At 44.5% G+C, this 17,278-nt stretch overlaps 2 protein-coding genes across 2 annotated transcripts in view; both read left to right on the top strand.

The window, feature by feature from the left end:
* Positions 1-17,278, top strand: part of LOC131262128 (uncharacterized) — a 207,733-nt gene that overhangs the window by 102,214 nt on the left and 88,241 nt on the right. The window lies entirely within an intron of this gene.
* On the top strand, positions 1,645-16,798 carry LOC131264758 (voltage-dependent calcium channel subunit alpha-2/delta-3). Its single transcript, XM_058267026.1, has 21 exons — positions 1,645-1,763; positions 1,894-1,975; positions 2,384-2,488; positions 5,053-6,162; positions 6,243-6,383; positions 6,831-6,914; positions 7,407-7,463; positions 9,028-9,108; positions 9,199-9,273; positions 9,340-9,444; positions 9,521-9,592; positions 9,669-9,871; positions 10,083-10,231; positions 11,641-11,682; positions 13,557-13,650; positions 14,258-14,296; positions 14,490-14,600; positions 15,038-15,696; positions 16,123-16,327; positions 16,396-16,597; positions 16,670-16,798. The coding sequence occupies exons 1-21, from the start codon at positions 1,645-1,647 to the stop codon at positions 16,796-16,798; spliced, it is 3,864 nt and encodes a 1,287-aa protein (XP_058123009.1).

Raw genomic sequence — 17,278 nt, 5'->3', positions numbered from 1 at the left:
AATGTTTTCGACACAATAGAGCAGAAAAGCCGCGCTGGTCACTAACAAAAACAACATGAATGCTAGGGAAAACTCCACCAAACGCACAGCCACGGGCATTTTGACGAACAAATTTCACAACGTACAGATATAAAATTATTTCACCTTGTTCAATGCTTTACGGTTCTCTAAACTCAAGGCACACTTATCGGTAACCAGTGAAACAGAGAGTGTTTGATGAAACACCAAGTTTAAACCAAATTATCGCATTGAAAGTGAAACAAAAAGGTATGATTATTAGGCTTTCCGCGACATTTGTTACGTTTTCGTACCAAATAACGGCAACTTTATGCAAAACGGTTTTAATTGGAAGTTTTGAAACATCCTTTTTGTTCGATCGTTACGCATGGATCGATTTGTACCGCTGCTCGAACTCTTCTCTCAAGGATTTAAGCAACCCTTGGCAAACGCGAAGCAACAAGTTTCGTCTGTTTACCAAACCCAGGAAAAATCTGCTGGAAAAGTGGTGCCCGCAAAAAATCCCGAACCTTCACCAAACCGAATTGCAACCCTACTAACCTGAATTCAACGGCGCAGGTCACGCACCGGGCCACCTACTGGCTGTCAGTGGAATGTAAACAAATGCCATGTCCTGCATGGCAGCCCCACTCCACCCCACCAAGCCGCTCAAAGTACTCCACCCCTCACCGTGGCTATTTGAAAAACGCACGTGGCTGCACGAAACTGTCGCTGTCACACGTGTTGATTGTTTACCATGCGTCTACTCGCCCTCGTCACTGGCAAGCTCCCTCCTTGGGCGGGGGACGGAAAAACCCATCCCGGGCCAGGGTGGCGTACTGCGCAGGACCGACCGAGAATCGAGAAATTTCATCACACACATTCCCGCAACGGTGTCAGGCAACTGTCAAAAAACGGGCTCGCACTGGAGAAAAAAAGATGGACGCCATTGTTGAAGTTGGCTGCTGCTGCTCGGGTTGAATCATCATGGGTGCGATTTTTCCGCTGGTGAAAAAGTGAAACACGTCATGGTAGAGCAGCGCGTTGCGAACGGTCCAGAGTTGCCTGCGAGCTAGAGGAAAAGACTAGTGGAAACTCGAATTGTCTATTGTTTTGTGGAGTGTGGAGCCTTCAGCAGTGGGCAGGAGCAGCAGCAGCAGCAGCCAGTGGGAAAATTCTTCAGTTTCCTATTGTTTTGTAACACCGATTTTCGTTGCAAACAGTGTGTGGTGCAGCCAAAGAAAAGTGACTGACTGTGCGTGTGTGAAACTGATTTCCTTGCCTCTGTCCCGTTGTTTTAATTGCTTTATTTTTCCCTTGTTATCGGGATTACCTTTGTTGCATAAAGTTGAAGGGAAGTTTCGTTCAATCACCACTGCCCCGCGCCCGTAGTAGTCTTCGCCTCTCCTTTCTACTGGCACGACACGCGCTGCACAAAAGTGCCACGGCACATCGCCGATGCACTGCGGACGTAGCTGGACCACTTTCCCTGCCAGCCCTTGCTAGTGGTACGTGCTTGTCCTTGTTCCCGGGGAGGTTGCTTTAAGTGGTGTGTGGTACGGGTGGCGGCGGTGGCGTGCTGTGCGTCGAGTGTACAACGGCTAATTGCGGAACGTCCGAAAGCTCCTCCCTTCCGAAGCCCCGACGATGATGTACATAGGCAGCAGGAGCAGCTGTGGCATTCTTGCGTGCACCTTTCTACTGTTCTTTGCCATCTCGATAACACGCAGTGCCGATGAGCCAACGACCACCATCAAGTACAACGTGTAAGTAGTGCGCTGGAGAAATTAGGAAGACGCGCTTCGAAACTTCCTCGTGCAAACCATTCTAACGGCGTTCGCTGTGTTTTGTCTTGTGTGTATGTGTGTGTGTGTGTGTGTTTGTGTGTTTTTGCAGTGTCCAAGGCTGGGCGGCCAAACTCGGCGGTGAGCTGTGGCATTTGGGGGACTTTATAACTAGAAGAAAGGAGGTAGAGGAGGTACGTACCGAACACTTCAAACCGTGGACGACCGATGTTGGGGTCCTTCTAACTCCTGCTTGGCTCCGGGATGCAGACACTCGCATCCCTGTGGCCCACGGGACATGTCTACCTCCGGTTGACGGGGGAAAACTGACACATCATGGAAATCGATTTTCCCCCCCTCCCTTGGTCGAACGGAGCGACGGGAAGAGACGTGCTCCCGAGTACAAACACGCGCCCGGACACGAGTGTCTGCACCGGTCGGGCTCGCAAGCGGCAGCATAAGAAGTTCCCCGTACATCCACTATCTTCGATCTCGCAAACATCCATCTCGCGGTGGGTTTGGTCTCAAGCGTGCTACTAACTACAGGCTTCTTTTTTTCTCCACTCCTTCCACACCCTGGGCCACGCGCGACGCTCCGGCAGAGTTTTAAACAAGCACAAGTAGTTAGCAAAAATGGACAGAAAATTGTGGAAGAGATGGCCAAAGATCTCAAGTACATGATGGATGCGAAAGTGAGCGCCGTGAAGGTAAGTGGAGAACAGTTGTTTTCGCCTTTTCGTTGTTGACTCACAACCTCCACCAATTTTACCATCCCTCCCATAATTTCTCTGCGACACTCTTCGCGTCCCGATTCCGACATACTCTCGACGGTCGTGACTGTCCGTAATTGATTTTAATCTGCTAATGCAAGCGAAGCGAGCGGAACTGCTGGAGTTCGACTGAAGTTCGGTTGTTAGGGTAGCCTGCAGCGTTTTCGGCATTAAAATATAAGAAATGGGATGTTGCTTACGTGCTGGGAATTTGAAACCCTTTGTGTGTACCCACCATAAGCATGATTTGCTCCTTTTGAGTTTGAATGAAAAGTATAGGATTAGTTGGAACATTCAACGGTAAATATTTAAATAGGTGCATTTGATGCTAATTTGTTCGAACATGGTTTCATGCGGACAAAACTGTGTAAACAATTGATACACAAATTAAACATTATACAAATCAAATGGTTGATTTTATTAGAAACACTGGCTCCGCGGGGTCACCAACACTAGCGTAACGAGGAAACCTACAAAACCTAGAAACATCATGAAGATCTGTAAAAGTTTTTTGAAAATCCGTTATGATACCGGCTATTCATTATGATTACCGGTGAAAGATCAAATTAGTCCAGATATGCGACAGTTTTATCCGCTTTATAGGATTCTATTGTAAACCACTTCCAATTATAAATTGATTTCAGGTTTAATTATTGACAAACCTGAAATCAATTCAAATTTGAAAGCGATTTGAATAAGTTATCCTCAGTATAACTTAATTTGCGGTCTGATCCAATGATTTTGGATTTAGGAAAAGCTTGATTACGGCGGATCGTTTTTTAAATGTAAAAAAGGCATTTCAATGCTGTTTTATCAAGGAAGTGCCTTAAAAGAAGAACAATTTGCGAGAACCCTGTATAAGATAACATAATATCGGACTCGCTATTTAACAGGTTCGAATTTTTTACACACAAAGCGTTGCTTTTTTATATCATCTCAAATTTATTGTTTTGAATTTAACATACATAATATTTTCGTTTCTGATTTACTTTCCTGAAGGAAAAAATTTTCAAAAAAACATCTATCTCGATAGAGCTATAGAGTTGTATTTTTCTTAATAATTTGGCGTTCTTTAAGTTGTTCTTCGGAAATATTCTGTTAGTCGTATTTGTTGAAAAGAAACCCTCGGCGAAAATAATAGTTTCAACTGATGGGGAGATTGGAATTCAAACTTCAAAACAAATTTATTTTTGAAAGCAATAATATGTTTGACAACGCGTGGTCCTAAAAATACGCAAATTCGGTAATTAAACAAAAAACATTGACCGAACAAAAAAATGTTTTTAATTGGTTGCACGCTACATTTTGTTGCCGGTTCAACTCATATCTAATTGAGCAGTAGACTGCCGATCGAGATACTGAAATGATGCTCCAATTATAATTACTGCCAATAAGTGGATCTCGCTAACGGTAATCTATTACACTGGCGTACAATAAGAGCCAGTTCCGCGAGCTCCAGCATGCGCATCCAACCGTTGACAGTGATGCTAAGCGTTTCGATCGTCGCCCCACTCGTCTGCGGCGACCTATTCCAAATGTTCGACATAGGCGCACTTGGCTCACGAAAGCTTATCGTTAAACGGGTCGGCCAGTGTCCGGGCCAGAAGCATCTACCCATCTACATGCCCGAAATGCGCATCGCCGCGCACAACCGAACCCACTCGATCATCGCCGGTGAGGTGATTTTTCGAGAGGACTTTCCCACCGGCTGGACGGCTGGGACAACGGTCAAACGGTGCGACAGTCCCCAACAACAGTCTGGCAGCTGCCGGCCGTTTCTCAACAACATTGCCAACACCGACATTTGTTCGCTGATGACGGCAAGCGACGCTGTCTACTTGAAGTACTTGGCCACGATCCGGCCCAAACCGTACTGCCCGTTCCGGAAGGGCGTTTACACCGTGTCGGAGATGCTGGTGGACGACGGTGTGAGCCGGTTTCTGCCCGGCGCTGGCAGTACCTTTTGGGAGATCAAAATCACCGGGAGGGATTCCAACAACCGGCCCGTGCTCTGTATGTTGATGATGCTGAACGTGCGTCCGAAGAAAAGAAGTGTAGGGGTTTAAGAATGTTTTCATTGCGTTACGAATGGCTCATGTTTGTTTGCTTTTTTGGACCTTTCTGATTGAATAAATTTATCCAATTTGTTATTTAACAGCTTCCTTCATGTTGTCACCAACTCCCAAGAGTTCATTAGGTTCCTGCAGGAATTTCTAATTATTTACGCACATTGAAGCTTGCGGTTATATGGTCCTGATGGAATTTTCAAACTCATGAACATGTTTTTCAGATATTAGCGTGATCAGTCACTCCACCATGTTTAGTTTCTTTTTCAATTCTCCTATCATTTTTTTCTCTTATGTTATAAAATGTTGCTTGACAAAACCCATTTTTATCGTTCTTTCTTTGTTTTAGGTAACACTTTTTCAATTTCAAGTGTCCTACTACTTAGTTGGTTTCTTCTATTTGGTATTTCATACTAACAACACCCTGTTTTCCAGCGCATCATGGACACGGCGGAAAACACGGCCATCTCGTTCGACGAGGAGCCGGTGAACCAAAGCTTCCAGTACTACAACGCGAAGCAGATGATCGAACCGGGCGAGATCATCACCACGCCGATCCCGATGCTCGACGACGACCCGGCGGACATCACCACGCCGATCCCGCCGAAGGAGATCGTGCTGACGAAGAAGCGCCACTTCTTCAACGAGGCCGTCAACACGACGGTCAGCTCGGTGCACGTGCCGACGAACGTGTACGACCGGGCGACCGAGGTGATCCGCGCGATCAAGTGGTCCGAGGCGCTCGACTCGATCTTCTACAACAACTACATCGGCGATCCGACGCTCACGTGGCAGTACTTCGGCAGCGCCAGCGGCTTCCTGCGCCAGTTCCCGGCGACCAAGTGGGAGCAGGATCCGGTCGACCTGTACGACTGCCGGCTGCGGTCGTGGTACATCGAGGCGGCCAACAGCCCGAAGGACATGCTGATCCTCGTCGACAGCTCCGGCTCGATGACCGGCCAGCGCAAGGACATCGCCAAACACGTCGTCTCGAACATCCTCGACACGCTCGGCCCGAACGACTACGTCAACATTTTCACCTTCTCGGAAGAGGTGGCGGAAGTGGTGCCGTGCTTTCGCGATACGCTCGTGCAGGCGAACATGGGCAACATTCGCGAGCTGAAGCTTGGTATGGACAGCATAGAGACCAATGAGATCGCTAACGTGTCCGCCGCCCTCACCAGGGCGTTCGAGCTGCTCGAGCAGTTCCGGGAGACCCGCAACGGTGCCCGGTGCAACCAAGCGATCATGTTGGTCTCGGATGGTGTTCCATACAGCTTCGACGAGGTGTTCGAGCAGTTCAACTGGAAGGAGCTGCCCTTCATTCCGGTGCGCGTGTTCACCTATCTGATCGGGCGCGAGGTCGCCGACGTCAAGGAGATCAAGGAGATGGCCTGCCGCAACCAGGGCTACTACGTGCACCTGAGCACGATGGCCGAGGTGCGCGAGGAGGTCCTCAACTACATCCCGGTCATTGCCCGCCCGCTCGTGCTGAACAAGCGCGAACATCCGGTCGTCTGGTCGGAGATCTACGCCGATGTCGAGGTACGAATAGGGAGGAGTTCATCGCCATGAAAGAGTGCAGACACCTCAGCGAGTGCTTCTTTTCCATGCTGCCCCCACAGGATCCGAAGATGACGGACTGGCTGTGGGAGATCAAGGAACGGGCCGAGCAGAAGGAGCGCTTCATCGACTATCGCAAGAACCGAGTGCTATTCTATTCACCCGAGGAGCAACACCGTCGCATGATCATGAAGCAAAGGATGGTAAGTGTTTTGCTTCCAACACGATCGAAGCTTCCAACAAGATTTGAATTCTTTGTTTTTGGACCATACTGGTGAACATAGGTTATAATTGGCCAAACTAGTGCTTTTTAAAGTAAAATTTTATTTTTGAAAAATTTAGAGTTTCAAATATTGTTTCACATTTGTTGAGCAAATTCTCAATATGCGTTTTAGCTAATTGATGAAGTTTTTCCAGAGTATTCTCTTCTCTTGAATTGCGAGTTGGCTAATAGGTAGTTTACGAGGACTGGTATATCTAGAGAAAACAATAGTTTCTGATTTGTTGTCGTGTACTTTTAACTTCCAGTTTTTACTGTAATCATCTTATTTTGTAAGCACGCCCATAAGGGTTTTTATGATCGTTTTTGGATGTACGGATGATTTGTTGTGATTTGTCACGAAACTCTTGTCCATTCCATTTCATTGCAGAATCAAGACCCATACTCGAACACGCAAAAGTACAACTTCATGACGACCGTGTCGGTGCCGGTGTTCGATCGGCGCGAGAACGCGGTAAGTATAGCATCGCGGATCAAGTGTTTCTTGCAGGTCGTCACTTCTATCCGCTGTGACCTGATGCCGGGGTGACGGTAAATGTGTTTGCTGGCGAAGCAGATCGAATAATGTTTCACTATTGCAGAACTTTACCGGTGTTTCCTCGATTTTACTATCATCATCATCATCACAAGTTTTCGACGTATTATTTGATCTTTCACTCATTTGCCCACTGGTGCCACTCGTGGCGCACGCATCTCTGAAGCAAAGAGACAAACTACAATATTTTCGTTCCTACATATTTCCGTTCGAATATTGTTCGCTTTGCGTTTGCAGTTGAGGAGTGGTTCTTCTTTTTATTTAGTTGTTGTTTAATTGCTTTTTTATGCAAATTTTACTTTACTCTTCACTGGTTGAACGCTTTTCAACGCTCCGGAATGAAATGTTTCTTTTGTGTGTGCAATTTGCTCGTCGTGCGAACTGAATACCAAACAAACCTAACAAAAAAAGAACATCACCGAAGATATACTGATGAATGAGGCTTACTGGGTGACGATCACACGAGAGGTACTTACCGATGGAAATATAATACACTACACCTAGTCTCTAGACACACACACACAGATACAGATACACATCTTAGACGATCATCATGAGAAAAACTAGCGAGTTTCAGACTTGTGTATCGATTCGTTACGAGTTGCCAGTGTTTGCCGTATTGCAGCTATCAGATACAGTATCGTTGAGTTTCGAGCCTTCCTTATATACTTCCTACCTAAACCCTAGCGCATTGTTCAAAGGCAGTTCGTATCTTAGGACATGTAATCGTACACACGGTCCGAGGGTGATAGAATCAATTATTTGTGTTGCTGGTGGGCAGCACCCTGACCCCTGTTAACGCTGCTGTTGCAGCGGTTACGTTAGAGCTGTATCGGCTACTAGAGTGTTTCACAGTTATCCTCACTTAGTGTGTTAGCCTACATTAACAAACTAATACTATACATAGACTAATTCACATAGCCGGTGGTGTTGGTCTGATTAAATCCATATCCCTAGAGTACCTGGTAAACTAACGACCCTTCTTAACTCTTGTACCATTAAATATAGTGGCACGTTCGATAGTGAGTAAGCCAAACGTTACGCAAAGTTGAATGTTTCCATTCTTCGAGTAGTTTTCAGTGATTGTCATGCCCTATCATGCCTGCGTGCTACGTTTTCTGTTACTTTGTGTGTTTCGATTGACGCTGCGACCGTTGTGACAACGCAACGCACCACCACCGAATCCTGCCCACGTTGCGTCATTTCGGTTGTACTAAATGGACGACGGGAACTCGTCTACTAGTAAACTATCCACATTTAGCGTATAAATTCTTGCATAGTAAAATGCTCGTAGAACTACAACGAAACAGCATTAACTGTACAGCCAAGTTAAATGAAATCGGTTCGTCTAGTGACATCCGTCAACGTGAATGAAACCAAGGCCTCACATGGACGTCATAAGTGGCACATTACATTCGGAGGTGTATCCAACGTGCACTCTACGAAGATCTACTTGAATCGAAGCAAATCAAGTGCTACTACCCGTTTTATTATGTTGTGATCCTTTTTGTTTTACTTTTAGCAAAATACTTTGCTGTAGTTGAATTTTCTCGTTTTATAGCTTATCACTTTTTGCAAGTTTTTATTAACGAGTTGTTTTATTGTGTTCGTTGATTTGCCCATTTTCATCTATCATGCCATGTAACTAAATATGTTTCGTCTCAGAAAAACTAGCTCGTTTTGTTACGGTTCCAGTTTTGCATAGCGTTTAGTTTTGTAGCGTTTCTCTTACAGATTTTTAGTACACTTGTGCTAAAACAATTGATATCAAGTTCATTTAGTTTTAATTTAGTTACTTAGATAGTTAAGAGTAATTATTACGTTTCATCTGATGATCGTTAGCAAAAAAAAACATAACGACCGTAAGAAAAACGTTGCTAGTTATACTATTAAAATCCCAACATCAACTATATCATCTTGAATTTGTAGTGGTAGATTTGTTTCAATCGCTAAATTAACATTGTTCGTTCAATACTCCACTCTACTTTGCGGAACACATATACGTCCACACAATTCCGCATGCTGGTTTCAGACACGAGTGGCCAACATTCTTGGTGTTGCTGGCGCCGATGTGCCAATATCGGAAATTAAAAAATACCTTAAACCACACCTGGTAAGTAAATGGAATGGCGAGCTAGAGATAACAACAAAAAAATGCAATATAATTCAAAAAAAAATTGCTGATAATTTTATATTTTAACAGCTTGGTGTGAATGGATATGCTTTCATTGTAACGAACAATGGCTATATCCTAACGCATCCTGACTTCCGTCCAGTGGTGAGTATCGGAGTGAGAAATAAATCTGGTTTAAGATTAAACTGCCACTTTACACATTCTCCACAGTTCCAAGATATTCTCAAGCCTGCCTACAACACGGTCGACATGATCGAGGTCGAGTTGACCGATGACGACCAAGGGCCACGAGAGTTTAACAATATGCTGCTAAATGTAAGTATCAACTTTTGCTGTCCACAAAACATTCAAAGAATTCAATGATTTTATTTAACATCCTTTTTCCTCGTAGATGCGCGAATCTATTATAAATCAGTCGACTGGGGCCAAGTGGATACGTGTGAAGTACCACTTCGATGAGATGGTAGGCTACTTTTCATTCCCATTCTATGGATCGTGCTATAATAACGTATCCCTCTCCTCGAATACACTCTCCCTAGAAACGGGTGTCTCGCACGAAGCGACAGTACTACTGGACTCCAATCAAAAACACACCTTTCACGCTGGTGGTCACGTATCCCGAAACGTATGGCGTCAATCGGCTTCAGATTCGCACGGAGGACGAGATCCACCGCATTCACGCCAAGGGCAACAACGTGGCCAATTTTTTCAGCGGCAACAACTGGAAGATCCATCCGGATTGGTGAGTTCCAGTCAAAAATAGACTCCTTTAAGGGCGTACATTGCATCTTTATTGCTGCAATTGTTTTATAAATTCATCTTATATTGTAAATATATTATAAATTTATCTTATATTTGAACGCCGATAAGAAAGTTCAAATTTTTGTTTTTGTCTTACCATTAGATATTTATTGATTTATGGTCTTTCTCTTTTTTCTCCGCATCTTCAACAGGGTGTATTGTAAATATTTAAACGAGCATCCGAACGAAACGTTTGCCACACCGGAGCTGGAACTTAAACACTTCCTCGAGCGCATGAAACTCGGAGGTTGGAAGTGGCCATCGAACCGCACGCCTCCGCCACCCGAACATGCCATGTTCTGTAAGTGTGCCTTGGCGTTTCGGCGCTCCAAACATGTTCAAAAGACCCGTTTTCGAGCGGAACCATATTAGTTTTGTTCAATATTAAATACTCATCCAATCGATGTCAGATCATTAATCATATGTACTCGCGACTGTTCGTCGTGCCCTATATTTTCCATTGTTTCATGGTTTTCTGATTTATACTTTTCTACCCTCGGTTCATGTGCGCTGATCGTGTAGATTTTGTATTCTGTTTATTGCGTTCTTCTTCTCTGACTTTCTCTTTGTTGTTCGTTTCCTTTCTTCGTTTAACCGAAAATAAACTCAGTCTCGCGGTGTGACGCGCTCATTTTGTTTTGAAATTTAACAACACTCAGTGTAATTGGTTGCAACTTTCAGTGGGAAATTATTAATCGCTTATTCTTGCGTTGTATGATCCATGATCCCATGATATTCCCCTTGTTTGGTAATTTTTTTTATTATTCAAACATATGGTTTTACATCTAATGCTGGTTATTTGAATGTTGTATCAATTTCGTCGATTTCGGTCTTCAGTATCCTATCGTTTCTTCACCGGATCCTGTAAGCGTTATCCTTTCGTGTCGTGCTGGTCTTCCCGATCGTCCCCTTTCCTCCATCGCTCCCCTCTCGCTCTATATCTAGCTGTCTCACGCTGTGTTACTTTTTCGTTTCTTGACTGATCGACAGCAGCTTCCCCTCGATAGTGTTATTAAAACTGTTTTTTCTTTTTTCCCATTCTCTTCTCTTCCACACCTGTTTCGCCATTCTGTTTACTCACATTTTCATGGGCCATGAAAATCGGGTTGCCAACTTGACACCTGGTGATGCCTTCTCCTCACCACCAACGCCATCATCGCCATCATCGTGTCGGTCTCCTCCAACGAAACTAACGAAACATACTCAACACTCATTCGATGTTGTCACCCTACCCTCTTGCTGCCTGTTGTTGTCACTGTTATGCTGTTCGAATTACCTCAACCTTTGCCCGTTTGCCGTGGACTCATCCGGTTGTTACTTGTTGTGAAAATGTGCTTCCACTAACATAAAATACCGCCACTCTCTCGCTTCTTCTGACTCGCGAATTTGTGTTTGCGATCGATATTTTTCCATGTTTGATAACTACATAAAAATGCGCCGTCACGATTAATGCATTTGCACAAATACTTTTCAACGGTCGCGTGATGCTATTTCTTGTTCTTATCTACTTTCACTTTGCAATCGAATTGCTTCATCAACACTCTTCTGTGTGCTCTTCTTCAAAACTATCTGTATCTTTCCTTTTCTCTTTTCTCTCCATTCCAAACGCTTTGGTCATGTGTATTCAAAAATCCATTTACACATTTTTGTTAATACCGTTAACATTTCATACACACATATATTTTACAAACGAACGATACATCCGTGCAGCTAATATAACGGGGAAATTGCCAGAAAAGGACTACTACTACTGTGAGTAAAGCAATCATCTGCGATAACGTAGTCGACCACACTAGGTTCACTTGATCATGATCTCTGTTTAGCTATGATCAGACACGTAACAGTAAAAGTTCACCCCGTTTTGCGTAATGTCACTTGCTCCCCGAACACATACGGGCCACTGTAGACACATGAAGTTGCTTTAATTTGATCGAACATTTTGAATTGAGTATTATTTATCTACCGTCAACGTAAAGAAGGTTTGCGTAGTGTTTCAGAATTGAAAAAAATCTTTGTTTCCTTTAAAAATTGATCAGTTGTTTTTTCCACCTGAAATGATGTCAGGATTTATACTGGATTTTTTAATAGAAGTTTTATTTTAATGGAGGCGCCCGGTCACTTGTAAGAAAGAATTTCCAAATCAAATGACAAGTTTAGTGGACTAGTTAGTGGTGAAATTTGATTTCAGTAAATGGATTGATTCAGTAAATGGATTCAATGCAGTAAAAGGAGTCAGAGAGTGAGTTAGAATGGAGGCTTAATTCTTTGATTAACTTAGAATGATTTGGCGCACTGACAATGATTCGATTCTTTCTTGTGTTGTAGGATACGATTGTTTGACGTGCACAGCGACGAAAAACGGTCTTTCTTCTCCAATCTATCTGACACTTTGGACTTTACTGAGCCATAAATAATTTGTTGGGAGCCAACCCATTCTGAGCCAGACAAATATATCTGATTAAGTTCAATCACACATGTGCCAAAATGTATCATCATGATAAATGTAATCAACTCACTTACCAAGAAGAATCAACTTGGTCACTCACTTACTCACTCTGGCTTAGTTTGTACTTCCCTATACGAAACGCTTCTCAAAGTTATGGAACACCAGGCGCCTCCATGTATGTTGTTTAATTTTTCGGATATGAATATTATTTGAAGAAAGGTTACTGGAAAGATAAAAATTAATATCAACCAATTTTATCCGTAATTTAAGCAGTTTGAAAGCTAGATCAAAAATTGTATCGGACAACTCCTTAGAGAGACAAGATCATGCACATTTCCCCCCTTTAGTATATCCCTACCGTGATGTTCACTCTTTGTTGGCATGTGGTCCCATGCGGTTAACGTTGTTCAATGCAGAATGATCAAATCCACTCAAACTGGCGCACATATTCCAATCACGTATCATCTCGCATTTAGTCCCCCACGTATTCCACACTGGTGACCCCTGAAATCCCTTATGAAAATCCCCGGTTGTTACTGTCGGCTCGTGTGAATGAATGCTCTGCAAATGGAATGGTAGTTGAACAACACGAACACCCACTCACTCTTCCTGTAGGGCACCTGAATGTTGCACCAGTTGCACTCTCCCGTATTTCAGAGCGTTATGTTGTGCCGTAAACTCGTTTGCCTCATTCACCCACCTTACTAGATGTTGGTTCGATGGTTTTACTCCCTTTTATGCGTTCGTTTTCGATTCTCACTGTGCATCCACCACCTTTTTTTGTATTTTGTGTGCAACAGCACAGGCACAGTTTGGGTTTTGTTGGTTTGTTTTAAGATGCACCAATCTCACCACCTCACGATACTGAAACAAACAATTTAACCCACCGCCAGCGAGCTCGACTTTTTGGAAGGTGGTTTTTATTCCTCTTCTGGCACCAAATTTTAATCCGCACCAACTTTAACCATTTTTGTTGTGTTGTTTTCATTTTTTTTACTCTCAAAACCTCACCACATTAGAGTTATCCAAGATCTAGTGTTTGTGCGTGTGTTTTTTGAAGTATAGTTTTGTTATGTTCCCTTTCTTAGGCACGGCTAGCCTACCTAGGGTGGCAGTGGGCAATAAAAGCAATACTAACTATGCTTGACCGTCTTTCCGATCTCTTCACTTGATCTTCCAGGCGATCGCGGTTTGATGCAGGCGCTCGTGTATGACGCCAAGGTAACGGAATGGTTTTCGAAAAATGTTAGCGGCAGCAACAAGGACGAAAAGGGGTAAGTTAACCGGGGTCGACGCCGCCCTTTGATCGGTTATCGTTTTATGAAATTTGTACAGAAAGATTTTCTTTTGTTTTAACTCTTCACCGATACGATTCAGTTATTTGTATATGCCAAGTAAAAATTGCAAGCCAATTTTATGTTTTTCTGTTTGCTATGATTTGTTTCAAAAGAGATACTGATCTGCCCGCTAGTGCACATGTATTTAATAACTTTTTTTTTCATTTTCCTTCCCCTTCTTTCCGTTTTTCAATACTAATCTCTGCACCGTCAATTCTTTTTTTTTCACACGCATCAACAAACCACTCTAATATTCCCCTTTCTGCTGCAAACCGTGTGAAACATAACGCGCTCTCAAAAAACTAAATAAATATGGGTAACATTTCTGTGCGGGATGCTTCGTTGTGTAATGTACATATAATGTCAAATAACTCTTCTCTTGTATCATCAAAACGAAAACAAAAACCAAACCGGAACCATTTTTCTCCCGCTATTTTGTTTCATCACCACCACTTTTCTTATCCCAAATATGGTCGTTTACGTTGCATTTTCTCTCCTGTAAAATAATTTCCTCCCGCAAAACGAATCCGCGACCATTTCGCAGCCCAAGCCCCATTGCGGTGCTGATGGGTCTGCTGCCAAGGTAATTAACATTCGGTTAGCTAGTCTGCATCTACAACGAGTTGCATCTGTATACAACAAACATTACCAAACTGCAGCAACATTACTGTACACTAACTTCCCAAAGCTCTGGTGATGCGGGATGCAGCTTTTCAGCGATACTCGTTCCTATGCAAGAACTTTTCTCACACGTACATTATTTTCCATTCCTTCAGAAACGAGTTCAAACAACGGTTCGGCATCACCGTATCCTTTCTGGCCACGCACAGTGGGTTAACGCGATGGCAGGAGTACGCGAGCGGAGCGGACGAATCGAAACAGGCTGAGTAAGTCTCCTTCATCTTCGGTTATTATTTGCTATTTTATCAAACGCAGTGACGGCTTAAGAAGCCCTGAGTGGGAAAATGAACGAGGCCTCTGTACGATCGGTTAGAGAAAACCTTGTATATTTCAAATTACAAATATTGAAAGGGTGGCAGAACGTTACTAGATAGGAGCATATCTAATTTACAACGCATTTGATATTCAATGAGTATAGGAAAAAAAATTGGATGAAAATATTCGCGTTGGAATTACAATCAATTTAAAACCTACCTGCTAGAACTAAAATTATTGAGTTAAACATTGCTGGGCTGTCTCTATTGAAGTAAATAATGAAAAACTAACATGTCACAAGCATGAAAAATAAATGTATAATCGTTAGCTCAGACCCATTGGCCACTAAGTGCTATTAATCGTTTATTTTGGCAATTTTATTCCGTAGGCCCGACTTTAGCGAAACGAACAACCGTGCGATCGACGAGGTGTGGTACAAGCGGGCGGTGGAGCTCTACTATAACAACAAGAACCGGAAGGGCGCCGACGATAGCAACGGCAAGGACGACAGCGACCGGGACAGCTTTGTCTACTCGGTGCCGTTCGACGCGGGCAACCGGAACGATACGCTGGTCACGGCGAGTCACGCCATCTTCCACACGGACGGGGCGCGCGAGACGCCGGTGGCGGTGGTCGGCTTCCAGTTCCACCACTCGGCCCTGTACACGCTGTTCCGCAACATCACCAGCCAGTGTGGCCACGGCGATCCGCGGTGCGAGAAGACCTGCTTCACCGGCGACTACCAGTGCTATGTGATCGATAACAACGGCTTCGTGGTGATCAGCGAGCAGCTTCAGGAGACGGGCGCGTTCTTCGGCGAGGTGAAGCCAGCCTTCATGCAGCGCCTGCTGGACGACGCCATCTTCCGCAACGTGACCGTGTACGACTATCAGGCCGTCTGCTTCATGGCGAAGGCCTCGTTCAACCTGGGCAACGCGCTGCAGACGCCGCTCCGGCTGCTATGGGCGATCATCACCAACGCCCTGTCCTACCTGCTCTGGGTGGCGATGCAGCTGTTCTTCAGCCTGGCCCATGCCTACGACGAGAGTAAGTTTTCCTACTGGATAACACCTTTAAGTCGAGCAAATTTCTTAGTCTGTCAAACGATGCTTGATCACTTAAAAAACAGTATAACGTCGTATCTCGATTGTGGCGGCATATCTCAACAACTTAATTTTATTTTCTAGTATTGTTGAGATATACCGCCGCAATCGAGATACGGTGTTTTGCTGCTTCTGGTCATGTCGTATGACAAGAAACGAGATATACTACATTTTGGTTGAGAAAAATGTGTTTGACATTTTATGTTCATTTTTATTTTCAAACATCATTAGGTAGACAAAAAACATTTTGACGTTGGTTTGCAATACGCTTAAAACTTAGCTTATAAAATTCATGTGAAATCCTGAGGGCTTTGGAGTTACTCAACGAAATTATTATTTGGCTTTATTTTGCTCTCGTTTCGTTTTCTAGTGTACGACACCGGAGCGTACGATAATGTGCCCGACATGGGCGACCTCGACGATCCGACGATGAACCGCTACAAGGAGCCCGAGTTCGGCAAGGTGCTCATCAACCGGACCCGGCCGGAGCCTTGTGACCACGTGATCACCCTGTACGAGCTCAACATGGACGTCGATCCGTCCGTTTACACGAAGGAAGCGCACCAGTGCGAACGGTGAGCCGCCGTCGGAAGCGTTCCATGTTTCTTACTAACTTTCACTGGTTGACCAACCTGCATTCCAGACCGTACGTGGTGCTGCCAATACCGTCCAGCAACCTGCTGCTGCTGGTGCTGGACACGCTCTGTCCGTTACCCACGCACGTGCCACAGCTATCCACGTGGCCGGTGGAGCACGACTACAACGCCTCGCTCGCCTGCCACAAGGCCCAGCGCGATCCGCTACCGAGGCGAAGGCCACTGACCTGCATCAACAAGCATGCAAATGTAAGCCCCGCCGAACCTATTGGTGGAAGGATCGGAAAGCAGCCATTCTCATTCGTCTCGTTTCTCCCACAGGAAAGTGTGATCGAGCTCTGCGGAGACGGAAGCATACCCAGGTACAATGTTGCTTTACTGCTTAGCCTGCTAGTGTTCGGACAGTGCGTAGTGCAACGTTTCTCCGGTATCCTTCTCACTTGCCTCTGAGACACCGTCGGGAGCTGATAGAGCGCTCGCCGGAAGCCGTCTCGTCTTTGCCGTACTGTACGAGTGTAGCGTTAGAGTAAGGACTAAGGCCGGCGGAAGTGGGGTCTCGTGAGTAATCAGTTTCGTAAAACGGTCAGGACGCAGAAAAGACGAGCCGAACGAAAATGCCCACTCCGCATCAAGTAACGCGATATACAGGAAAGTGAACCGGGTAACCAACAAACGGCAGCCACATTCCTAGGCACGGGGAAACTTGAACGAAAAGTAGATATGTTGAGGTAAACTTGTTAGGAAGACTATTGATACATCCTGAAGATGGAAACGGTGACAAGTTGTATTCCTATGAATGCTATTATTGCCATTCTGTAACGTTAAGTTTAGACTGCTATAGTAAAATATTGCAACCCTATATTTTATCTCTTCATAAAGAATTGTTTGTTTTTGCAATGTCCTACACCTTTTCCGCTGCCAAGAGAATAA

Source organism: Anopheles coustani, chromosome 2 (assembly GCF_943734705.1).
Source record: "Anopheles coustani chromosome 2, idAnoCousDA_361_x.2, whole genome shotgun sequence".
Taxonomy (NCBI): Eukaryota; Metazoa; Arthropoda; class Insecta; order Diptera; family Culicidae; genus Anopheles; species Anopheles coustani.
Note: the sequence above shows the minus strand (reverse complement) of the source record. Positions and strands in the feature narration are given on the sequence as shown.